Genomic DNA, 25,591 nt, shown 5'->3' with positions numbered 1-25,591 from the left:
TTGGAGTTTTTTGTTGTTGCTGTCTAAGCCACGCAGCGTGCATGATCTTAGTTCCCTGACCATGGATGGAACCCGTGCCCCGTGCCTTGGGAGTGCAGAGTCTTAACCACTGGACCGCCAGGGAAGTCCCTGCCTGCATTTATAGATGTTAACACAGAAAACCCAGGGACAAGTGAGCCATCTGTTAGCCTTGCCAGGTTTGATTCAGGTGTTTTTCAAACTCAACTCACTGGAGAAAGAAGGTAAAGGAGGGGACTTCCCTGGTGGCTCAGTGGTTAAGAATCTGCCTGCCAATGCAGAGGACACGGGTTCAAGCCCTGGTCTGGGAAGATCCCGCAAGCCATGGAGCAACTAAGCCCATGTGCCACAACTACTGAGCCTGTGTGCCACAACTACTGAAGCCTGCGTGTCACAACTACTGAAGCCTGCACGCCTAGAGCCCGTGCTCCACAAGAGTAGCCCACAATGAAGCCCGCACACCGCAAGGAAGAGTAGCCCCCACTGGCCGCAACTAGAGAAAGCCTGCACACAACAATGAAGACCCAACACAGCCATAAATAAATAAATGAATAAATGAATGAATGAATGAATAAATAAAAAGAATCCGCATGCCAATGCAGGGGACACAGGTTCGTGCCCTGGTCTGAGAAGATCCCACATGCCACGGAGCAACTAAGCTGGTGCGCCACAGCTAGTGAGTCTGCGCTCTAGAGCCTGCGAGCCCCAACTAATGAAGCCTGCACGCCTAGAGCCCATGCTCCGCAAAAAGAGAAGCCACCGCAGTGAGAAGCCCACGCACCGCAACGAAGAGTAACCCCCGCTTGCTGCAACTAGAGAAAGCCTGCGCGCAGCAACGAAGAGCCAACGCAGCCAAAAATAAATTAAAAATTAAAAAGCAAAGGAGGAGGCTCTGTCTGGGCACTGCTTCCTGTCCCAGCTTTAACCATGATCTATGTGTGTACTGGAGTTCTACTGCTGGGGTGATCATAAGAGCCCCTTCTCTTAAAACAGACAGTCGATCATCTCTCTTCACTGCTGTCAGGCTGTGGACACTGCATGGCATCATGAGCTCAAAGGAGGCCATCCAGATGTGCTATTTACCACAGTCATTGGGGTGAAAACCCTAAAACCCCTAGGGTGAGCCAGTAATTGCACTCCTAGGTATATACCCCAAAATTGAAAACAGGTGTTGCAACAAAAACTTGTACACAAAGATTCATAGATGCCCTATTCACAGTAGCCAAAAGGTAGAAGCAACCCAAACGTCCATCAGCAGATGAGTGGATAAACAAAATATGGCATATCTATATTTTGGAATTTTTTTTGACATATGAGTTTATCTACTAGACCATCCAGATGGAAATATGTGATAAATGGATGGAAACAAGGGTCATAAAATGAGAGAGGTAGGCTTTTTTTGTGTGTGTGTGTGCGGTACACGGGCCTCTCACTGTTGTGGCCTCTCCCGTTGCGGAGCACAGGCTCCGGACGCCCAGGCTCAGCAGCCATGGCTCACCGGCCCAGCCACTCCGCGGCATGTGGGATCTTCCCAGACCGGGGCACGAATCCATGTCCCCTGCATCGGCAGGCGGACTCTCAACCACTGCGCCACCAGGGAAGCCCGAGGCAGGCATTTTTAGACCCATTTTGGTTTAGACATTCACCAGGTTGGACTGTTTTTTAACATTTACAATAAAACTTTTTTTTTAACCACAATAAACAAAACAATGTATTAAAACTACTTCCAGGATTGTCCAAATTATTTTTTAATCATTATTAACATTTTTCATATTTATTTAAATGTTGCTTCCTTTAGCAAATTTATCCAAAATACTGAATTTTCATTTTAGAACTTGGTTTATATTTAGATAATAACAGAGTTCCTAAGTTGGCTTTCATCAGCATACCTTTCTCTAAGCTCTAGTGGTTGATACCTTCTCTTCAAAATATATAAGCATCTTTTTTATTATGTTGTCATTCTCAAAGATACTCTGGAGAAAAAAATATGAATGAAACTCTTACGAATTCTTCTTCATTTCTGTTAGAGTGTAGCAATTTATCATCTTACACATAGTGATCTATCAAATGGGTGAGGCTCAGTTTCTTGTTCTTTTCAGACATAGTTGATTGCAGCTCACAGAGCAACATCTGCCTACAACTTCTTCACTTCCTTATTAACAGCTGTAACTGGGACAGGTCATTCTTTGAGTGATACATTTTGACTAGTTTTAGCCTGTGAAGAAGGTCTTCTTTCTCCTGAATCTCCACCGATTTTGCTTTTTCTTCATTTAATCCTTGTTTGGGAAGAATTCTTATTCACAAAATCATTTTGGAGACCTCTGTGTGACCCAGTATCCAGTGATTTAGATTCACTCGCATCGATATTCTTAAAAGTATTTTTCAAATGTGTATTTTCTTCTACCTCACTATGTGTTTAAAAATTTCTTGAAATTCCAGTTTTCTTCTGCTAAAGATGCTGGCTTCTCTGAAAAGATCTGATTTTTAAATTTATTTATTTATGTATTTATTTTTATACAGCAGGTTCTTATTAGTCATCCATTTTATACATATTAGTGTATCATGTCAATCCCAATCTCCCAGTTCATCCCACCACCACCACCCCCCACACTCACACTTTCCCCCTTGGTGTCCATAAGTTTGTTCTCTACATCTGTGTCTCTATTTCTGCCCCGCAAACCAGTTCATCTGTACCATTTTTCTATGTTCCACATATATGCGTTAATATACGATATTTGTTTTTCTCTTTCTGACTTACTTCACTCTGTATGACAGTCTCTAAGTCCATCCACGTCTCTACAAATGACCCAATTTCGTTCCTTTTTATGGCTGAGTAATATTCCATTGTATATATGTACCACATCTTCTATATCCATTCATCAGTCGATGGGCATTTAGGTTGCTTCCATGACCTGGCTATTGTAAATAGCGCTGCAATGAACATTGGGGTGTATGTGTCTTTTTGAATTATGGTTTTCTCTGGGTATATGCCCAGTAGTGGGATTGCTGGGTCATATGGTAATTCTATTTTTAGGTTTTTTTTTTTTTATAGTGGAACTCTTTTTAAAATTTATTTATTTTATTTTTGGCTGCGTTGGGTCTTTGTTGCTGCGCACAGGCTTTCTCTAGTTGTGGCGAGCAGGGCTACTCTTCTTTGCAGTGCGTGGGCTTCTCATAGCGGTGGCTTCTCTTGTTGCGGAGCACAGGCTCTAGGCACGTGGGCTTTGGTAGTTGTGGCGCACAGGCTTAGTTGTTCCAAGGCGTGTGAGATCTTCCTGGACCAGGGCTCGAACCTGTGTCCCCTGCATTGGCAGGCAGATTCTTAACCACTGTGCCACAAGGGAAGCCCTATTTTTAGTTTTTTAAGGCACCTTAATACTCTTCTCCATAGTGGCTGTGTAAATTTACATTCCCACCAACAGTGCAAGAGGGTTCCCTTTTCTTCATACCCTCTCCAGCATTTGTTTTTTGGAGATTTTCTGGTGATGCCCATTCTAACCAGTGTGAGGTAATACCTCATTGTAGTTTTGATTTGCATTTCTCTAATAATTAGTGATGTTGAGCAGCTTTTCATGTGCCTCTTGGCCATCTGTATGTCTTCTTTGGAGAAATGTCTATTTAGGTCTTCTGCCTATTTTTTGATTGGGTTGTTTGTTTTTTTAATATTGAGCTGCATGGGCTGTTTATATATTTTGGAGATTAGTCCTTTGTCCCTTGATTCTTTTGCAAATATTTTCTCCCATTTTGAGGGTTGTCTTTTCGTCTTGTTTATAGTTTCCTTTTCTGTGCAAAAGCTTTTAAGTTTCATTAGGCCCCATTTGTTTATTTTTGGTTTTATTTCCATTACTCTAGGAGGTGGGTCAAAATGATTGTGTTTTTTTTGCGGTACGCGGGCCTCTCACTGCCGCGGCCTCTCCTGCCGCGGAGCACAGGCTCCGGACGCGCAGGCTCATCGGCCATGGCTCACAGGCCCAGCCGCTCCGCGGCATGTGGGATCCTCCTGGACCGGGGCACGAACCCGTGTCCCCTGCATCGGCAGGCGGACTCTCAACCACTGCGCCACCAGGGAAGCCCCAAAATGATTGTTTTTTTCATTCTTGACTTTAAGACACTTTACCACGCCATTTAATTATGGGAATTAAATGAAGATCTTGTTTTCCTTAATCGTTCTCTAAGTGTTGCACTCACAGATTGTTTTCTTGAACTATTCGTGCGGGGAGGTGATGGATTGGCACAGACCTATGGAGCGCTGGGTAAAGTCACAGCTGAGTCTGATGGACTTTCCATCTTGGAAATGAAATCTTGGTTTACCTGTGCTTCCGCCTTCCCCAGAGAGTGCGAGAGCCCATACAATGGAATTTTTTCACAGTTCTTTTCTGTGAAAAGGAATGAAGCACTGATACATGCCACATCACAGATGAACCTTGAAAACATTCTGCAAAGTAAAAGAAGCCAGACACAAAAAGGCCTCATATTGTATGATTCCATTTATATGAAATATTGGGAATAGGCAAATCCACAGAGACAAAGCAGATTTGTGGTTGCCAGGGGCTGGGGGTTGGCAGGGAAAGGGAGTGACTGCTAATGGGTATGGGATTTCCTTTTGGATGATGAAAATGTTCTGGAACTAAATAGTGGTGATCGTTGCACAACATTGTAAATGTACTGAATTCCATTGAGTCGTACACTTTAAAATGGTTAAAATGGTAAATTTGTTGTTATGTGAATTTTACCTCAATTAATAGAATAACAAAAAAAAAAAAAAAAAGGAAAAGGAAAACAAACGAAGCGGACCCAGGGGTAGAAGAGGAAGAGGAAGAGAAAGGTGAGGAATCCAGAACACTTCTCCGAGCTTAGTGTCCTCATCCATAACATGGTGAATCTAATGCTCCCATCCCTCAGCTGGCATGAGTAATAATGTGAATTAGTGTTCCATAAAATGCTTAGCACAGTGGGCACTCAGAATAGAGGTTAATTTACTCTTTTCTCTATAAGTGCCTAAAACTAGTTGTCCCCTTTATTACCTTTATTACCTCTGTTTCTTGTGACTGTGGTTTGTGGCTCCAGCAAGACCACCTGTTTCTCACAAGGGCTTGTTTCACTCTGTCTCACTGCATGTGGCAGCTGCTGCACCATCTGGGATGTTGTTCTGCCTCCCATGTTAAAGGCCAGTATGGTTCTTGGACCACTGCCACAGAATCCCCTGAGTGCTGATTTTGGGGCACCCACCTACTAAATCAGACTCTGGGGATGTTTGGTCTGGGGAAATCGGAGTAGGGGGGTCCTGCATTTTTAATGCGTTCCAGGTGATAATCAGACACATTAGTTTGAGACAACTGTTTTAATTTATTCCTATCTTTACCATCTCTTCCAGGAAGTCCACTCAGACCCCTCCCCTGAGACATGCTCTGATACGCAGTGTGCTCCTTACTTGTGTCTGGTTCTGAGAATCTGGGTCAAAGTCACCTTGGGTTCTACTGGGTCTGCTCTTTCCCACTGGACTGGGGAACTCCCAGGGAAAGATGCCTGGCCCCCTCTTTCCTCTTGTCACCCTCGCTCCTCCTGAGTGTAGGTTCTCCTAGGATGCTGTAGGAAGTGAGACACTTTAGTTTTAAAATCCTTAGAATCCTATTTCCTTTACTTCTACACATACCTGGGAGACCTTAGCTTCTCTCTCTTCCTTCCATTCTACTTCTGACTTTTTGAGATGGCATGGAAATTTTAGTACTATGTCGCATCAGCCTTTGCTTTTCCCGTCCCATCTCACCCTGCAGGATGTGTAGGTGTGGGCCAGCCCCACCCCACCCTGACAAGTGACCATGGATCCTGGAGCCGGGCCAGACTCATCTCTGACTGTCAATGAGCAGGTATCTTCTGGGGCAGGAAGAGGTGGGGGAGTGAGGATAATGGCCCAAGGGGTGTGGGCAAGGAGGAAAACTCCATAGAGCCCCTCGTTGTCTGTTTCTTACCAGAAACACCAGTCCAGATCGTCACTTTACCTATCCAGATGTAGTTGCCAGCTAGGATTTCTCAGGGGCTGGGTTTGGGGACTTAAGCTGTGACTTTAAAAAGTGAAATTAAAATGTGAAAATACATATAAGTTAACATGGGGAAAGATTTGGATATCAGGGAATTAATTTTTTTTCTTATATATCATTTTCTAATTTTTCTTACAATGACCTTTTATTACTTATGTAATTTTTTTTTTCTTTTGAGAGCGTGGCTTATGGAATCTTAGTTCCCTAACCAGGGATCGAACCCAGGCCCCTGGCAGTGAGACGCCAGGGAATTTCCGACTTATGTAATTTTTAAAAGGAGAAAAAAGACTAACTAACATCTCTTAAAATGAGATGGGAGTAATTCCTTCATAGGTCAAGCTTGAGTCAGAAAGGGAACTGCTTGGGGGGTTATTGCACTCATACTCCCCTGATGGGTCACAGTGTTGCTTTTTTCCAGCAGTCTCTGGCTGGATCCAGTTTTCAGGCCTAAGGAGCATGTTGTGGGAGTGTCTTCAGGCCTAGGCGGAGCGCAGGGAAGGCCTGACACAGAGCTTTTTAATGTACCGGGTGTCCCTGACTCTTGAGTGGCCCAGTTGGAAGCATGTCAGTGCTGGAGGTAAAGCGCTGAGTGCTGGCTCTTTGAGCAGGAAAGGGGACCCAGTGTTCCGAGGAGGCCCAGGGGCTGCCTGCATTGCTGGGCATGGGGGCTCCCCTCCAGCTCGGAGCACACCCACAGCAGAAGGCACACTGGAGCTGCAGGCCCACAGGGTACAAAGCTCCAGTCCAGGAGGGCCAGCGAGAGGCCACGTCTTCAGGATTCCTGACCCTCGCTTCAGGAAGTTGGCTTGGAGGGAAATCTTGGCCCGTACCCCGGAGTTTTGGAAATAAAGGAACCATGAGCTTAAAAAGTTACCCAGTATTGTGGAGCATTCATTTTCCACTCCTATAATAACTCGAGGGACGTGAAGAGGGGTTTGCTTCTTGTCCCAGCTTAAGCTGTGGCTATGGTGTTAGGGGCCATCGTAATCACACTCCAATATCCTAGCAGCCAAGAAGACAACCTTGCAAGGCTGTGGGAGAGGCCATTTACCACTCCCTGCACTGAATACAAGAGAGGAAACAAATGGAAATGTCCCCAAGTGGCCTGGCTCTGTGGGACTTTTCCTAGCTTGTGTCAGGCCCTTCTCCCTGTCACCAGGCCCTACTTTCTCCTAGTACCTCCTTCCCTGGAATCAGGGAGCTGCAGTCTGCTCCAGGCTCTGGAATTCTCACAGAGCACACAGTCCTTGAGACAGGAGGTCTGCATCCTGACATGCTCTCTCCTCTCTCCCTCAGCCATACCCAGAGCTCTGGTTCCCCAGGGCTGATCTGCCCCTCCCCCCAGCAGTGTCCCCGTCCTCTGTTTGCAGGTCATCGTGATGTCAGGCCATGAGACCATCCGAGTTCTGGAGGTTGGAGTGGATGCCCAGATCCCTGCTGAGGAGGAGGGCAAAGCACTGGAAGGTGTGGCCGCCGAGGGCTCCCAGAGCGGAGGCCCCACCAAAGCCGGTGAAGCTGCTGGTGAAGCTGGGCCAGACAACCCAGACTCCTCTGCAGAGGCAACTGGTATGAGGCTACCTGCTCCCATGTGGCATTGCTCCACCTGAGTCCCCTCTTGTGTTCCCCCTGGAGAGCCAGCATGAAGCCGGAGGGGGCTAGGTGGCTTTAGGGTCTCACTGTCTTCCTGTCCACTGGACAGCCTCTGCTCACAGTCTGTACTGTTGGTCGGCTCCTAGGCCACTCCTCATCCCTGGAACTTTAGTTCTGGTTTCAGTCACTTACAGACCTAAACTGGGATGGGTCAGGGTGAGGGAATTGAATTAACCTCAGAGAGGGCTCCCAGGTCTAAACCAGACCCTCAAGCTCAAGGCGGAGAGGACTAAGCCTTCAGGATCCTGACAGCCCTTCCAAATCAGTACCTTTTGTGGTGGAGCTGGGTGGTGCCAGGAGTTGGGGATGGGAGGCCATCATACCCACCTTGGACTAAGGACGTGTGTGTTAGGGAGGGCCTTGTAGAATGCCAGCCCCTCACTCCCGACTGGGCTGGCGTGAGTCTAGCCTGGTGGGCTTATTTGTGCTCTTATTCTCCAAAGATGACTTCAGGGCATGAGTTTGATTCTCCTGCATGTGGAATGTATATGGCTGATTGACTCACACCGTCTCCCCTAAGGACCCTGCAGTACAGCTGTGAGACAGCCTGGGCTGTTCTAGAAGCTGGGGCTGGTCCTAGGCACTCTGGGCACAGGGCACCCTTTCATTGACTTCCCTCATTAACACCTTATTAACACCTTTTGCAGGAAGCTTGGGGCCTCCCTTGCCAATTCCCCCAGAAAGCCATGATTCATCTCCCCTTGCTTTCTGCTGAACTTCACCCCTTCCCTAGATTGGAGATGTGGTTGGGGGAGAGGGTGTGGGCCAAGAGGAGGAGACAAGAAGAGAGCAAAGAGAACAGGCAATTCTTTAACAAAACCCCTGCCAGATCTCACCTCCCTCCTTCTACTCGCAAATCAGTGTGCAGATCCATTTGGGACCCTAGTAACCCGTGTTCTCTTTTCTCCTTTTGAGTAAAGGAATGACAAGAGACGTGACCATTTTCCCCTAGCCTGGAAATGTTCTGCTTCCTTGTTGAGGCCAGGATGAGCCATCACCTGCTCCCATGGGCCAGTGCCCTGGTGGGCAGGCAGGAAAGACAAGGATTCTCCATCTCGGCCACCCTTTCCACTTCTTTCCAGGTTTATCCACAGTGCCTTAACTTCCTTTTTTACCCTTTCATCCATCTTCCGTATCTCATTTCTTCTGGCGCCTTAATCCTGCTCCTTATCCAAAACCTGCTCTCAGGAATTGATCAGAGATCAATTATTTACACCTCAGTATGAGTGTTCACGGTAGTGTGCATCTTCTTCCAGAGATTTGTATACTTAAGCTTTTCACCAAAGTCTTCTTTATAAAGGAATTTCAGTCATTGTCAAGCAGGGAAGGGAGGTATGTTGATGGTACCTCCTAAGGAGCTGCCAGCTTAAACTGTGGCTTTGATGGAACGTTTCTGTGTATGCAATATTGAGAAGTGTTTCCTCTTAAAACAAAATAAAACTAAGTAATAGGAAACTTTCAAGATGAAAAAAGAATCTAGTGATTTGTGTCACTCCAAATTATTACCCAAACCTTGCCACACGTACACATTTTTATAGGTGTGGCCCCTGAGGGTGGGCTAAGTAGCATGACACTTACCACCATATTATTTCATATTCCACGTCCTTTATTGACAGATTCACTCATCTGATTCTGGTTTTGGCTATTATCAAACTGTCTGATTTTTCACTGTCATAAACAGTGCTGCTTTGAATGGCCCTTTAATTTTATTTTTCTTTGAGGTGTAGTCCACCCAAATTCCTTTTGAAGAGAAGCCAATTGTTTACGTAGGAGGAAGTCATCACACGGAAAAATACAAAATCTTGCTATCAATGAGAGAAAAAGTAATTGGCTATGAGGTACCACCTATGCCTATTAAGCCAGAAAAATAAATAAACAGTGATAAAACCTAAATTGGGTGGTGCTGTGGAGAAACAGGTACATTGTTGATGGTGCTGTAAATTGGTTCAGTCTTCCTGAAAAGCAGTCTAGCAGGAAGCTACAAAAACCCTAAATGTAGGCAAACTCTAGGGCCCATGGTCCTACTCTGGAAATACAGCATATCCTAATGAAGTGACTATACCCATGGTAAGCTTTCATCACTCGTGTTTATCACATTCCCATTTCCTCACTTTCCTTTTTAGGTTTCATCACACTTTGTCAAGCAAAATATTTTTTAAATTTCCAGAGGTTCAGATTATCCTTCTCTGATTTTTTTTTCAATAGTTAGAAATGTATCTCCCCTTCACAGTGGAGATAAATCTGCCATTTTGTTTTCTTTAGTATTTTATAAGGCTTTTGTGGTCGTTGCTTGCCTCTTTCATTCTTTAAGCAATCTGGATTTTTAAATTATATACTGTAAACAGTCTAGTCCTTACTTAGGTTGGTGCCTTTCCAGATTAAAACACAGGCTGGGAATGCAGGCTTGGAAGGTTATCTAGTTCAGTGGTTCCCACTTTGTCTGTGTGCTGTATCGCAAGGGAGCTTAAAAGAAAAAGAGAGAGATGCAAGGTTCCTGGCCTCCACTCCTGGACATTCTGACTCAGTAGGCCTAGACTAGGCCTGGAAACCTATACCCAGTCAGTATTTAGAAGCCACTGGTGTGATGAATTGGGAGATTGGGATTGGCATATATACACTAATATGTATTAAATGGATAACTAATGAGAACCTGCTGTATAAAAAAAAAAAAAGAAACCACTGATCTGGTCGAACACACAACACCTAGATTCTCTTTAATGTCTCACCATATATTAAATAATAAACCCTCTCCGCATTGTTATGTGGCTTTAAAGAGGTTTCCTGGTACAGGTCCCAGTACCTAACTAAATCCAGGTGGCAAGAGGAAGCTCTCACCTGGGTGAAAAGCTCCAATGCATGGGAAGTTCCTTTAGAACTTCCTAGAAGCCGCTCACCCAGACTTCAGACCTCAGGGAATGGCAAGAAGCAAAGCTGCCTGGCCTGGAGAGCCCCTGTAATCCTGAGTGTGGCCAAGACATGTCACTTCCAAGACTTCACCCTACAGGAGTCCTGCCCCTTCCCCAAGCCAGCACCTGCATCCAAAAAGTAGCCTGAAGGTAGGGTGAACAATGATGCAGTTGCTGGATGAGCCAGTCAATCCCACTGATTCTAGCTCCTTCTCTCCCTGACACATGTTCCTTGCTACTACTGATTATGTGATAGGTCCTAGCATCCTACAGAGCCAGGAGATGAGAGACTGATACCCAACTGTGCCTGGGTCTGCAGTTTCTTCATCCACATGTGAGAAGAGGGTGGCCTACCTTCCAGGTCTGGCCCAGGGTTCTCCAGCCTCCTATTCTCACTCCCCGTAGCTTTTGGGAAGCTGTCTCTGTGGGCCAGGGAAGGCCAGTGATTGGCCTCGGGTTATGCAGAAATACAATGTAGGGCTGAGGGTTGTCACACTCACCCAGGCTCACTCCTTGTCCCTCTCTCTCCCAATGCCACTTGAAGTGAAGTCACTCCCAGGGATGCCTCCGAGCCCTGCCCCTGCTGTTGCCACCTTCAGCCAAGCCCCATGCCAGCCTCAGGCATCGCAGACCCTGACGCCACTGGCTGTACAAGCTGCCCCCCAGGTAAGGGCCACCCCAGGGAGCTGGACAGAGGGCAGTGGGCAGGAGCAAGGCATGGGATAGCCAACATGGGCTGGCCATGGGAGCTGGGAACTTCATGAGGCAGGACAGGGAAGGGGCTGTGGCTTGAGGGAGGGAGTCTCCTACTAGGTACCCCTGCCCTCTCCCCTGCCCCAGATCAGGCCCCCTGGGAAAAGTAGATCTGCATTTGCCAGGTAATCTCCTTGGGTTCAGGAAGGATTATAGAGATTACATTAACTCCTTCAAGTCATCTAATGACTAAGTGAGTGGATACCCTTGTCAGCCCCTCTAGGGGATGCCTAGAAGAGTTAATGGATTTTTGGTCCTCACTTAGAGCCAGGGGCAGCCCCGGCTCAGTGAGAAGCTGTCTCCAGGGGCCTCCAAGCATGCTGAGCTCCCTGTGACCTTTCACTGCAAGCACAGTTCTCCAAGGCATCCATCAGGATTGTCCTCCATCAGAACTTCCCGGAGGCCCCTGTGGGTCTTGACCGCTTGGTTCCACCAGCCCCTGCCCCCTGCTTCCTGGCCACAAAGCATTGGTCCTGTGGGCACGGGCCCGGGGAAGGCTTGGGAGGCACCAGACCGTGGTGGGAGAGGCCTGCGACCCTTTCTGGTCCTTGAGCAGGGCTAGGCCCTGTCCCTGCTGTGGGCTGCTTCTCTGAAGGCGGGATAGTCCAGTCCAGGTGCCCCCTCGGGCGGGGTTGGGCCTCCAGCTAGGGCTTGTCTCTTCCCCGCCCTCATGCGGCCTTTCCCCACTGCCCTCAGAATGCTTTGTGTGTGCTCAGCTGGGTCTGAGAGACCCAGTGTTTGCGCTGTCAATGTTGATTTTTTATTTTTTCTTTTCTTTCTGAAATCTCGTTTGCTTTTGCAGGTCTTGACTCAGGAAAACTTAGCCACAGTTCTGACAGGAGTTATGGTTCCAGCAGGGGCAGTTACTCAACCTCTTCTTATCCCCATCAGTATTGCAGGTCAAGTGGCTGGTCAGCAGGGGCTGGCCGTGTGGACAATTCCTACAGCAACCGTGGCTGCCCTCCCAGGACTGACCGCTGCTTCTCCCACGGGGGCAATTTTCAAGCCACCTTTAGCCGGTTTCCAAGGTAACGGCAACTCTCCCCAGGACTGCACCAGGCTCCCCACCACCTTACACTACCATCCCTGCACGCGTGCTTGCCATGTTGGACTCCAAACCCGCGGCCCTTCCCGGGCGACAGCCCTGGAGTCTGGATCTGGTGTCCCAGGCACCCAGCCACAGAGCTGCTGCACCACCTCAGGACTCTAGGCCATGGCACCGTGCTGGCCCAGCAGGCCTCTCTGCCTTCAGCCAACTGTCTGAGACTCCCCCTCCCCCCTACGCCAGAACTCACCCCGCGGCCAGCCTCCTGAGAAGGACTGCAAGAAGATTCAACTTCTGGTTTTGAATCTACACCTCTCCAGGCCCAAGGGAGGGGGGATGAGAGAAGTTGGCATGTGCCGCCCCCGCCAAGATCGAGTGAATCACAGCTGCCTGTCCCCCCTGCCCCAAACCCCCTCGTTCTCGTGCCAGATCCCTTGGGATTGGAGCCTCCCTGGGCTACGGCTAGGCATTTGAGCACCTCTGTCTCTGCCTTGCTCGTAGCAGCTGCCGTGCTGAACGCCGCTCTCCCGGCACCTGTACAAGCTGCCCCACCGGCCCAGGCCTCCTCGCCCACCCGGCCCCGACCGCCAACCCAGCCCCAGACGCTGATCCAGACCCAGCCGCTGCTGCAGACCACACCTGCCATTCTGCCGCAGCCCACTGCTGCCACCGCGACTGCCCCCACCCCCAAGCCAGTGGACAGCCCCCCACAGATCACCGTTCAGCCTGCAGGCTTCGCGTTTAGCCCAGGAATCGTAAGCTGCTGCCCTCACCAGGGGCTAAACGGGGATGGACCGAATCTCTGGCCAAGGGTGAACCTGACCCTTCCCTCGGGGGAGGAAGGAGGTGGAGGACCAGCCCCCTGAACACGGCTCTCTTCCAACACTTCGGCAGAGATGGGCTCCCTCTGAGGCCTTCCCCTGCAGCTGCCAGCCCGTCCGTCCCAGACAAGAGCAGACAACCTCTGCCAAGAGGGCTGGGCAAATCCTCCAGAACCTGAACCACTGGACCAGCCTTGGAGGGTGGGAGGATGTCTGGGGATTGCAAACTTGTGAGCTGTCGCTAAGGTGGAGCTAGAGGCTGTTAGCTGTGACTAGAGTCACATCAGCCTCTCCAGTCTGGCCTTTCTACCCTCCCAGGGCTAGCCCGAAAGATCAGCCAGAGTTACTCCTCCATGACTGCGACCCCATCCTTCCCTGCTCACCCCCTGCAGCCCCTGGCCCTGGACACTATTCAGCTGGTGGACTTGGGCCTGCAGCCCACATTTACATCTGCCCAGCATCCATACCCCCCGCCCCAGTACCCTCAGCCCTCTTCCCTCTGCCTTGGGCTCTTTCTCGCCCCATCGCCTCTGAGCAAGGCTCTTCCTCCACCCACAGATCAGTGCTGCTTCCCTCGGGGGACAGACCCAGATCCTGGGCTCCCTCACTGCAACTCCGGTCATTGCCAACGCCGTTCCCAGCATGCCGGGGATCAGCAGTCAGATCCTCACCAACGCTCAGGGACAGGCAAGTGGTCAAAGCCAGGCTGAGGGGTGGGGACTGGTGGAGATGCCGGCTGTGGAGGACGGGCAGGACTTGGGCTGAGGGTCACAGGAACTCAACTAGGGTGACAAGCTGCTGTTCATACCTCTTGTGTGACAGCTCTCTGCTGATGCTGAGGCCAGGCAGGGGTATAGCCCCCATCCAGCCCTGGTGGTACTCACTCTAGCTGGGGGTTTTCGTTTATGGAGCACTCACTTTGTGACCAACCTCTGTGCTGGATGCTTTCTCATACATTATCCCACTTTTTTTTGAGTACACACCTACTGGGTGGAGATTTTTATTCCCGTTTTACAGGGGAGAAGGCTGAGGTTCAGAGAAATTAAGCCACACCGTTAAAATGTGGCAGAGCAGGGATTCCCATCCAGATCTGTCTGAATGCACATGCACACCTACTCCTGCCCCACCAGGCTCTGGAGAGAGAATACAGGAAGTGGCCCCTAGAGTGTGAATCCTTCACTTTCTTGTGAGGAAACAGGCCCAGAGGGGTTAAGTGATTTGCCTAAGTCCCTTCCTGCCAATGTGGGGATTTGGGTTGGGGATGGACCTGGACGCTGCCCTCACACTTGGGGTCCCTATGTTTCCTCCCAGGTTATTGGAACACTTCCGTGGGTAGTGAACTCGGCTAGCATGGCGGCCCCAGCACCAGCCCAAAGCCTGCAGGTCCAGGCTGTGACCCCCCAGCTGTTGTTGAACGCGCAGGGCCAGGTGATCGCAGCCCTGGCCAGCAGCCCCCTGACTTCTCCCGTGGCTGTCCGGAAGCCAAGCACTCCTGAGTCCCCCGCTAAGAGTGAGGTACAAGGGCTGGGTTTGGGGATGGGGGCAGGCAGTGCTGTCTGGCATGGGTGGCCTCCCTCCAGGCTGTGAGCAGGACGACACTATTTTCTGAAGCCCCTGGGAAAGCAGGGCACCTCCCCAAAGCGGGGGGAGGTTCCAGGGTAGAAGGTTCACATGAGTCCACACATTCTCTGCCTGGGAAAACAGCACCACCGTCCCCCGACCCCTTACCTACACACACCGAACATGTGGATATGTGCCCTCAGAGGTCAATAGCACTCTGAGAAAGCCAGACGGGTGGTCAAAGTAAACTGGGCCTCGGTCAGCTCCAGGGTGAACAAATCACTAGAAAGGCCCTGGGAGGTTCGTTATGTACCGTCTCCCTCTTCACCCCTTCACCCCTCCACCCCTCCGCCCTGCACCGTGGCATTGATTATTCATTTATGTGTTCATTCTAGGAGCAGTTTTTGAATGCCTACTATATTCCAGGTGCTGAAGATGTAGAGATGAATAAGATGCCCTTCCTAACCTTAGGTAGCCCAACATCAGAGACAATTATAAGTCAGCGTGACAAAGGCTATGATAGGATAAGGTGCTTTGGGAACCCAGAGAAGGGAGCCCTCAGCAGACTGGGGAGTTTGACAAGGCTTCGTAGAGTAGGACACTGAACTAATCTAAAGGGATGAGTTGGATGAGAGAGTATTCTACCTCCACAGAATTGCAGGAAGTACAGCGTGCCAGAGCATGGGTTCTCAAACGTGAGTGTGCCGCAGAACCAACTGCAGGGCTTGCTGGGATGCAGATTCCCGGGCCCCACCCCAGAGCCTCTGATTCAGTAGGTCTGGAGTGGCATCCAAGAATTCACATCCCTAACAAGTTAGTGGTATGTAGCTTCCCAGCTTCATTGAATAACCTCTTAGCCTCAACTATAAAATGGAGGTGATAAGAGGACCAACTTCAGAAGGTTATGAATGTTAAAGGATAGATTACACGTAAGGCAGTTTATACTCTGGTACACAGAGAGCACTTGAAAAATGGTGCTTTTATTGTCATCACTAATATCAGGTAGTGGGGAGTCGCGGGAGGGTTTTTAGCAGGGAAGTGGCTGATTAGATTTGCATTTTAAAAATTCCCTCCGTTATCCAGGTGGAGCCAAGAATTGGACTGTGGTGAGACTTGAGTCATTGTCCCTGTTAGGAGACAGCTTAAACAATTCTAGCCAGAGACAAGGAGCCCTGAACAAGACCCTGGGGATGATGAGGGAATGACTTGAAGCTACCAGGAGGTAGAATTCAGGGAACAGGACCCATCCTAAAGAAATCTGCACTTTCAGGAAGCTTTAAAAAAAATCATACTAGGGCTTCCCTGGTGGCGCAGTGGTTGAGAGTCCACCTGCCGATGCAGGGGACATGGGTTCGTGCCCCGGTCCGGGAAGATCCCACATGCCGCGGAGCGGCTGGGCCCGTAAGCCATGGCCTCTGAGCCTGCACGTCCGGAGCCTGTGCTCCGCAGCGGGAGAGGCCACAACAGTGAGAGGCCCGCGTACCGCAAAAAAAAAAAAAGAAAAAAATCATACTAAAAATACTAATTTCATATATTTATAGTTTCTCCTGATTATAAATTCGATACATGTTATTTATAAAAATTCCAACATTATGTGTGATGTCAAAAAGTAAAAATCCCTTCTAACTCTACTTCCAGAGATGACTTCTGTTGACAGTTTACTTTATATGCCTCAAGATTTTTTTTTTCCGGGAAATTCATATGTCTTTTTAAAGGAATTATTCCATAAAAACTGTTTTTCACCTTACTTTTTTTTCTTTCACTTAGCACTGTGACCCAGAGCTCTTTCCATGGTAGCAGTTAAGAGATAAACCTTATTCTTCGTCATGGCTGCACAGTATCTTAATGTAGAGAGGTCCCAGAAGTCATTTGCCACGTTCTCTATTAATGGATATTTGGGGCCTGGAGGCTCTAGAATCAGGTTCAGGTTCCTCCTTTGAGAGCAGAGATTTGAGAGCAGTTATCTCAAGGGCGGACACACTTGTTGGGGCTTTGACCAGGTGTGCTGAACCTTTCTGAGCCTCTGACCTGCCCGGGTCATAGGCAGCAACAAGGCCCCGGCTTGGTGGGGCACGTTCTATGCTTATTTTGGAGGTCATTATCATTGGGTGAGTGCTAATGCGTAGCTTCTAGTCTTGCTTTTTGATGGGGCACAGGTAGGAGTGTGCTGGGTGAGTGAGGATTCCATGCCCACTTTAAAAAAAAAAAAAATTAATTAATTAATTAATTAATTTTTGGCTGTGTTGGGTCTTCGTTGCTGTGCGCGGGCTTTCTCTAGTTGCAGCGAGTGGGGGCTACACTTCGTTGAGGTGCGCAGGCTTCTCATTGCGGTGGCTTCTCTTGTTGTGGAGCACGGGCTCTAGGTGCGTGGCTTCAGTAGTTGTGGCACCCGGGCTCAGTAGTTGTGTGGCTCGCGGGCTTAGTTGCTCCACGGCATGTGGGATCTTCCCGGACCAGGGCTCGAACCCATGTCCCCTGCATTGGCAGCTGGGTTCTTAACCACTGCTCCACCAGGGAAGTCCCTCCATGCCCACTTTTGCCCTGACTCTGGCCCCACCAGAGACTCCACCCCCCTGAAACAGGCAGGCGGGCAGTGGGGTTTGTTGGCGCTTCTCCTCACAGGTGCAGCCCATCCAGCCCCCAGCAGCCATGCCCCAGCCAGCTGTGGTCATTGCCAGCCCAGCCCCAGCGGCCAAGCCAGCTGCCTCTGCTCCCATCCCGATCACCTGCTCAGAGACCCCTACTGTCAGCCAGCTGGTGTCCAGTAAGTGGCTTCTAGAGAAGGTTGTGGAGAAGGGGAGAGGCATTTATTTGGATACGATGACCTCATTAGATGACGCTCTCCTTAATAAACTTCCTGGGGTCCACAGGGGAAGGGCACAGGCCCATTGCCAGGAACTGGCTTTCTTATTCTCATTCTGGGGAGCTGGATTCTATGCATGATGATGGTGGAGGCTGCTTAGCCAGCTGTCTGGCTGCTTCTCTGAGAAGCCAAGCCATTGGCTGTCTCTCACCCAGTATTTGAGGAATGTGGATGGCCAACAGGTGTGCTTGGGGCCAGGCTGGGGAGAATGGAGGGGGGTCAACAGTTAGAGCTGGAAGAACTTGAAAATAGGTCTCTACCTCTATACACATTGGTCCTGGCCCCTTACCCCCAAGTCTTATTTGTCTTGGGGACAGGGGTGATGAGGGTCTTAAGGGTACATAGGCCTTTTGTCAAATGTCCTCATCCCTCACTACAGCACCAGGCTAGGCCAATGGGCAAGATAAGCAGTGAAGATTGTCTGTCTTACACACACCCCTGCCCCCTTCCTTTGGCCTAGAGCCACATACCCCGAGTCTGGATGAGGACGGGATCAACTTAGAAGAGATCCGGGAGTTTGCCAAGAACTTTAAGATCCGGCGGCTATCCCTGGGCCTCACACAGACCCAGGTGGGTCAGGCTCTGACCGCAACGGAAGGCCCAGCCTACAGCCAGTCAGCCATCTGCCGGTGAGTAAGGCTGCCTTGGACAGGGTCAGGGCACTCACAGGGGCCCAGGTATCTGGCCCTTTTCCATATTCTCCCTGGCTTCTGCCCTCTTCCGGACAGGGAAAGCTGTTCTAAGGGTAGACATGAACACCTAGAGTAGCCAGAGTCTTTCTGGGGGCCCTCTGAAGTTTAGCCCCAAATCCTGAGCATTTATATTGTGTTTTTTGGGAAAGCCAGGATCCTAATCCATTTAGGAATCCTAGAGGGACAGGAGTACAGCTTATGAAATTAGTCACAAATTAGTCAGTTCTGGCTTGGTTCTCAACTATAACCCACTATCACCCCTATCATACTCCCATCTCCCCCTCTTTTGAGGCATGACTATAAAGTGATGTAGCTGATTTTTCTGTGTGCAGCGTACAGACTGGTTCTGGTGCCGGTATTAAAGGAGGGGTAGGGAATTCCCTGCCGGTCTAGTGGTTAGGACACTGCTAGGGTCCCAGGTTCAATCCCTGTTCGGGGAACTAAGATCCCGCAAGCCACGTTACATGGCCAAAAACAAAGAAAGAAATAAACAGAAAAAAGAAAGAAAGGAAGGATAGCCGAGGGTTTCAAACACGAGAAAACACACATTTCAGGGATGGCCAAAAGGTTTCATCTGCCTGCCAATTCTATAGATTAGACTAGAGTGACTATTAGACTACCGTGCCGTGTTGGGAATTCTGTAGTCACATCTGGGCTCAGCCAGAAAGAGTATTCTGACTTAGAGATGCTGCAGTTGGAGGACAGTACTTACGACATCCGTTTGGCATCTCTGGAGGCCTCTCAAGATGACTCCTTAAAGGACCTCACCCATTTGGATATGAAAGTTCTGGAATGGTGCTTATTAAAGCAGTTGCCCTGTTAACATCGCACTATTGAACCGAGGCCATGGGAACGGTCTCCCTGTTATGACCTGGGATACAGGACAGTCTGAGGAGTCTGGGCTTGGCCGAGCCAGGGGGTTTTAGTGGGGGTGGTGAGGGAAACACTGAGCACGGCCCCACCAGCCCCAAGAGGAGCAGCCCCCTGTGGATGGTGCTCATGCCCGGTGTGGGGAGTAAGACACTCTCACTCTTCCTTCCTGGGCTTGGGTCACTTACAGGTTTGAGAAGCTGGACATCACGCCCAAGAGCGCACAGAAGCTGAAGCCAGTGCTGGAGAAGTGGCTGAATGAAGCCGAACTCCGGAACCAGGAAGGCCAGCAGAACCTGATGGAATTTGTGGGAGGCGAGCCCTCCAAGAAACGCAAGCGCCGCACCTCCTTTACCCCCCAGGCCATAGAGGCTCTTAACGCCTACTTCGAGAAGAACCCGCTGCCCACAGGCCAGGAGATCACTGAGATTGCTAAGGAGCTCAACTACGACCGGGAGGTCGTGCGGGTCTGGTTCTGCAACCGGCGCCAGACGCTCAAGAACACCAGCAAGCTGAATGTCTTTCAGATCCCTTAGGGCTGAACCCCCAGCCCTGTGTTCCAGCACTTTGTACCTTCCCTTGGCACCCGGCTGCAGCCACCACCCTGCGGCACCTGTCATTCTGCCACGCGTGGCTGTGTTTGTCCTGGGTCGTGAGACTACACTGTGCGCCTGTGTTTCAGCCACCTCCCCCTCCCCCCGTATCGTCCACATCCTGGGGAGGGCAGTGGGGCCCGCCTGAGACCTCCAGGCTTGGAGTTGGTGGCGCCAAGGGAGGGGATTTGTGGTGTCACTTGAAGAAGCACTTTGCTAATGTGGTTTTTGAAGGGTGAATTCTGGTTGGGAACCGGAAACTCCCCTCTCTGGGGCAGGGCTGCAGCAGCCTCTGCGGCCCACTGGCCATTAGCTCTTGTTTTCGACAGCATTCTCTTTCTACTCTCCCTCCTCCTTTGCTCCTCTGGCAGGTACTGAGGCTAGTCCAGCGGAAACACAGCCTCACCCCCCCACCCCCCCGCCCTCTGCCTGCAGGTACACTGTCCCCTGAAAGAACCCAACACATACAATTCTGAAAAGGGTGATGTGCTGCTCAGAAGGTCAGAGCCGTGTCTGCCTCAACCTCAAGGTCAGAAGGTTTCTACAGCCCTGGGGCCAGAACATGTGATCTCCTCTCCCATCTCTCCCTGGTTCCTTTGGGAGGGTGGAAAATTGCCCTAAAGCAGAACCTTTTCTTTTGTAAATCATGTTGGAAGGAAGCAACAGTGAACTCTAGCTGTCCTGGAGTTGACCTGGGTCTATAGCAGGTTGGGAACTTAATAAATAAGGCCATCCTCCCAGATTTTAATCTGATCTCTGTCCGTGGCCATCTCCACATCAGAATGGTGTGGTTAAGATAGCTTGCAGCCTGGAAAATCCCCCGGCCCAGCTAAGCAGGCACGGGTCGGGGGGGTGGGGAATGAGGAGAGGAATGCTGACTCTCTCTTGTCCTCACACTCACCACCCCCCCAGTCCTGGACCCTTCTCAGAAGCAGCAAATTAAACAAGAATCCAGACAGCAAGGCCCTGGGGAAAAAAAGCCAAGATCCAGAAAGAGCTGATGGCAGCCCTGGAAGGTCTCTTTGTGGAAAGTGACTTAACTCTAATTTTCTTTGGAACTTGAAGGCTTGGATACTGGAGGAGAAATCTAACTTTGTCCAGAGTCTTAGACCACGTGTTTGTGTAAGCAATCCCCCCAGCGCGCTTCTGAGCTAAGAATACGCCTGGAGCAGGCTGGGTTTTGTCTTCAGAGAGGGTAGCTATGGTACATTGGGGGTTGGCATCTCATCCGAGCTGTTAAGTGAATTTCCCAGCCTCACTGTGGCTGGGCCTCCCCTGGAATTCAGTAGGGGATCAGGAGAGCATTGCAAGGTTTGCTGAGATGAGCCCAGACTCGCTGTGTAGACTAGACTTAAAGGGTCACACACAAGTCACAGGGGTCAGCCACCCCCTCCTTTCACAACTCCTGTCCTTACAGAGCCAGGTCTCTAGCTCTGTACAATAAACCCTGAGGAAGTGACTGCCAGGCGAGGGCACATCACCACCTCTGTCGGACACTGGTGCAGAGCCTAGCCTCGCTTCCTCTGGCATGCTGTGTTTCCTTTCCTGCCTGCAGCTGCCCCTCCCAGGCCCTACAAAGCCAGTGTGGCCGCCCTCTTGGTAGCTCTGCCAGTGAGAGGGCAGTTGTGTGTCCAATGGCCCGCTCCCGCCTACCCCACGCCACTGCATCCTGACCAAGCAAACGTGCTCGAGTGTGGTGGAGGATGAGGAAGCAGGTGGGCACCTTGTCTGCCCCAGCCTCCCAGGGAGAGACTACGTCTCCAAGGGTAAGGCTCCACACCCACGTTCAGGGTTATCAACCTGTCTCAATGAGATGACAAGCTCACTTGACAGGGGTGTTGTAAACAAGTTTTCAGTAAGAATAAAGTAGTGCCAGAGTTTGTAAAGGATTCAATCACTTATAGTTCAATAAATTAGACAGATATGGGTTTTTACCCTCAAGCCTTTGTGTTCAGATACGCTTTCTTCTTCTTTTTTTTTTTTTTGCGGTACGCAGGCCTCTCACTGTTGTGGCCTCTTCCGTTGCGGAGCAACAGGCTCCGGACGGGCAGGCTCAGCGGCCATGGCTCACAGGCCCAGCCGCTCCGCGGCATGTGGGATCTTCCCGGACCGGGGCATGAACTCGTGTCCCCTGCATCGGCAGGCGGACTCTCAAGCACTGCGCCACCAGGGAAGCCCTACGCTTTCTTTTTTGGGAGAGACAAGTGGGTCGTGGCTGGTGCCCTGGGAGTAGCGTATAACCCAGGGCGTGTCCGTGGCAGTGGATATGCAGGAGGACACCATCTGTCCTGTGTCACGGCAGGAAAAAGTTGAAGAACTGCTGCTCTAAATTAGGCCCGGCCATGCTTTCTTAGCTCCTCCTGCATCTAAATGTATCTTCCCAAGGCTGGGCTAGAACTAAAGCATTTTTTCCTCTGCTGGAATGATGGGTTGGTCTTTCAGAGGAACAAGTCCAGGGGCAGAATGTTTGCAGGCTGAATTCCCCAAGCAGGGGGGTACAGGATGCTCCTGAAGTGTGCCCAAACCAGAGCTCACCGGCCTGATCTCTGCTCTTGTTCCCCTACCACAGGACCCCCAGGAAGCAGCAATGGCCCTGAGGTGGGTTTTTTGTTTTGTTTATATTTTTTGTTTTGAGTAGCATCAGGCTCTGAAGGGAGTTGATATCAATTTTGTTTTGAAAGCACCTTTCTGGTTATCAGCCAGATCTCAGTGGCTTCTTTACCATGGAAAGGCAGGAGAAAGGGCAGAAATGGCTTAACTGTTTGCATGTGTTTTGTTTGTTATTGTTTCAAAGACCAAAACTTTCTATGGCTTAATGAATTGGCTGGGGCCTTTGACCCTGCACTGATCAAGGCATTTTATCCAGGTGGGGTCCAGGGAAAGAATTCAGCCAAATGGGTTAAGGAACCCATTTGACTTTGGAATTGAGAGACCCTGACCTTTTTGTGTCCTTGGAAATCCAATCACCTTCCTATGCCTAGATTCCCTTCCTGTCTCCTAGGCCAGGCTCTGACGCTGAGGTTCTGACTGATCCCGGACATGGGACAAAGTCTGCTGAGAGCTGGAGTGAGGGGTGAGGAGGGGAGAATGGGGGAGAAGCACTTGATGTAGTTGTGTGGAATAAACAGTATTTTTTCTTTTGTACTGGTCTGCCTGTTTCTCTTCTACCTCTCAGGGTGATGTGAGGGAATCAGTGTCAGAGACCAGGGGAGGAGCTGGCTTTGCTGTCAGAGTTTGTGGCCTGGAAAATCCCATTGCAAGAGGATGAGGATCAGTGCCCTGAACTCCTACTTCCCCGCCCAGGCCCTCCAGCCGGGACTCTCCCCATGGGGCGCAGGGTCAAGGGGATGTGCCCTTTCTCCTTCTAGACCACCCCCTGGTACCTAGGATCCCACAATTCCCTGCCAAGCCCACTTTCTAGCCCCTCTTCCCTGCGTCCTGATAATAGATTGTGCTGTTGGTGTATACACTCCTGGCCCAAGAGGTGACCAAGAGGCAGCTGTTTGTCAGAAAGCTGGGTGGATGGAGCTTGGCTGTGCAGACTGGATGCCGATACATATACACAAAGCCCTTTGCAATGTGAGGGGGGTGCTGCGAGGGGGAAGAGAAGGCAGGCTGCAGGCTGGGGGCCAGGACTGGGGCACATTCTAGCACAGAACTTCAAGGAGTCTTAGAAGTCCAAATTCAAACCTGGCCTTCCCGGTCATTATGAAGGTATGCTTATCATGATAGGAGGCGAGAACAGTCACAATTAGGTTGATTATGCTTTATAAAAATTTAGATATATGGTAAGTGGGTCTTCCTTTGTGCTTTTCCCCAGGCCTGCAAATGTTATGGGCAGGCCTGCCACCTGAGCTCAGGGCTGGGAGAGCATGGCTGTAAAAAGGGTCTCTCCCTCCTAGGAGGAGGGTTCATGCCATGCTCCCCTGCAACCCTCCCTCCTCCCCCCTCCCCCTCCTTGGTACTGGTGAGGTCTGGGCTACATAATCTAAACTGGTGAGAACAAGGCATCACCTTTGATTCCACCCAACCAGCATTCCTGAGCCAGGCACTGTGCTGGGTTCTAGATTATGCTCCACCCCCCTCCCCAACCCAAGGGACAAGAGATGTCTAAGACTCTGACGTCAGGCTTGGGGATCAGAGGAGCTTTACAGCACTCGAAATAACAAGGCCCAAAATGACACAGAAGCCAGCACTTACCTCTGCATATATCTCACAGCCCTAATATTGGCTGTCCACACTAGACTGCAACCCCTCAGGACCGAGGCCAAGGGCACAGAGCAGGTGCTTGATAAATATCAGATAGATGACTGAATGCATTTCTACCCTCCCTTTCAAGGAAACAATAAGAGATGAGTCCCTGACTTCAAGCTACTGGGAGAAAGCAGGTACAGAGGCTTCAGCATCAGCGCCGTAAGGTTTGGACTGTGATGTGTGGGAATGAATGGAATCTGGGCGGCAACTGGCTCTGAATGGGGAGAGGCATCTCCCAACAGCTCCCAGCAGAAGAGTCAGTGGAAGCTGTTACCACTGGCTCAGACCAGTTTGAGTGTGGTTCCTGGCAAACTGGCCCAGGAAAGCTTTAAAGGAAGAGGGCTGGGTTTGTGGAGGGACTGCAGTTTCTATTCCCAAGTCTGGGATGTTCCTCTGGGCTCCAGAACCCAACTCCAATGGGTGTGTGTGCAGGCTTCCCCATACCAAAAAGCATTTCTCAGGCACTAGCAGTGTGTCTGAGAACTCAGTTCAATTCTGACATTACCTACCCAGAGATGGCATCAGATTCCACAGGTAAAGGGCTCAGTCCCAAAAGACTGCCCTATACTTCAGATGTCTTTTCTCTTAACTGCAGGGTCCATCAAGAAAGCCAAACTGGGCCTCAAAGGCTTGCTGTCTGGAGTGTAGGAAGATGTGAAGAGTTAAAACTAGATAGTCACACATGAAAAGATGCTCAACATCACTAATTATTAGAGAAATGCAAATTAAAACTACAGTAAGGTACCACCTCACACCGGTCAGAATGGCCATCACCAAAAAGTCTACAAACAAGGGCTTCCCTGGTGGCGCAGTGGTTGAGAGTCCGCCTGCCGATGCAGGGGACGCGGGTTTGTGCCCTGGTCTGGGAAGATCCCACATGCCGCGGAGCGGCTGGGCCCGTGAGCCATGGCCGCTGAGCCTGCACGTCCGGAGCCTGTGCTCCGCAACGGGAGAGGCCACAACAGTGAGAGGCCCGCATACCGCAAAAGAAAAAAAAAAAAAAAGAGATGTGGTACATATGTACAATGGAATATTACTCAGCCATAAAAAAGAACAAAATAATGCCATTTGCAGCAACATGGAGGGACCTAGAGATTGTCATCCTGAGTGAAGTAAGTCAGACACAGAAAGACAAATATCATATGATATTACTTATATGTGGAATCTAAAAAAAAAGGGTACAGATGAACTTATTTACAAAACAGAAGTAGAGTCACGGATATAGGAAACAAACTTATGGTTCCCAGGGGATAAGAGGGGGGGAGGGATAAATTGGGAGATTGGGAGTGACATATACACACTGCTATATATAAAACAGATAACTAATAAGAACCTACTGTATAGCACAGGGAACCCTACTCAATACTCTGTAATGGCCTATATAGGAAAAGAACCTAAAAAAAAAAAAAAGAGTGGATATATGTATATGTATAACTAATTCACTTTGCTGTATACCTGAAACTAACACAACACTGTAAATCAACTATACTCCAATAACAATTAAAACAAACAAACAAAAAAAACAACT

At 49.9% G+C, this 25,591-nt stretch overlaps 1 protein-coding gene, 1 long non-coding RNA gene and 1 pseudogene across 3 annotated transcripts; 2 read left to right on the top strand and 1 right to left on the bottom strand.

Annotated features, from left to right (window-relative positions):
* Positions 1 to 1,980: 1,980 nt before the first annotated feature.
* Positions 1,981 to 4,483, bottom strand: LOC307060417 (swi5-dependent recombination DNA repair protein 1 homolog; annotated as a pseudogene). The gene is made up of 2 exons: positions 4,097 to 4,483; positions 1,981 to 2,495 (listed from the first exon to the last, which is right to left on the bottom strand). The product of its transcript is annotated as a swi5-dependent recombination DNA repair protein 1 homolog (transcript).
* Positions 4,484 to 4,501: 18 nt separating this feature from the next.
* POU6F1 (POU class 6 homeobox 1) lies at positions 4,502 to 19,752 on the top strand (the record flags this gene model as incomplete). The annotated part of the gene is made up of 11 exons (XM_079714604.1): positions 4,502 to 4,843; positions 5,793 to 5,885; positions 7,427 to 7,622; positions 11,157 to 11,278; positions 12,168 to 12,393; positions 12,912 to 13,165; positions 13,790 to 13,918; positions 14,543 to 14,746; positions 17,414 to 17,555; positions 18,115 to 18,283; positions 19,407 to 19,752. The coding sequence occupies exons 2-11, from the start codon at positions 5,838 to 5,840 to the stop codon at positions 19,750 to 19,752; spliced, it is 1,836 nt and encodes a 611-aa protein (XP_079570730.1). The 5' UTR covers positions 4,502 to 4,843; positions 5,793 to 5,837.
* A 1,501-nt stretch (positions 19,753 to 21,253) lies between these two features.
* Positions 21,254 to 22,878, top strand: LOC307060753. The gene is made up of 3 exons (XR_013811154.1): positions 21,254 to 21,575; positions 22,379 to 22,407; positions 22,811 to 22,878. It is a non-coding gene; the product is annotated as an uncharacterized lncRNA (long non-coding RNA).
* Positions 22,879 to 25,591: the final 2,713 nt, after the last annotated feature.

This window comes from Hyperoodon ampullatus (assembly GCF_949752795.1).
Source record: "Hyperoodon ampullatus genome assembly, chromosome: 11".
Lineage (NCBI taxonomy): Eukaryota > Metazoa > Chordata > Mammalia > Artiodactyla > Ziphiidae > Hyperoodon > Hyperoodon ampullatus.
Note: the sequence above shows the minus strand (reverse complement) of the source record. Positions and strands in the feature narration are given on the sequence as shown.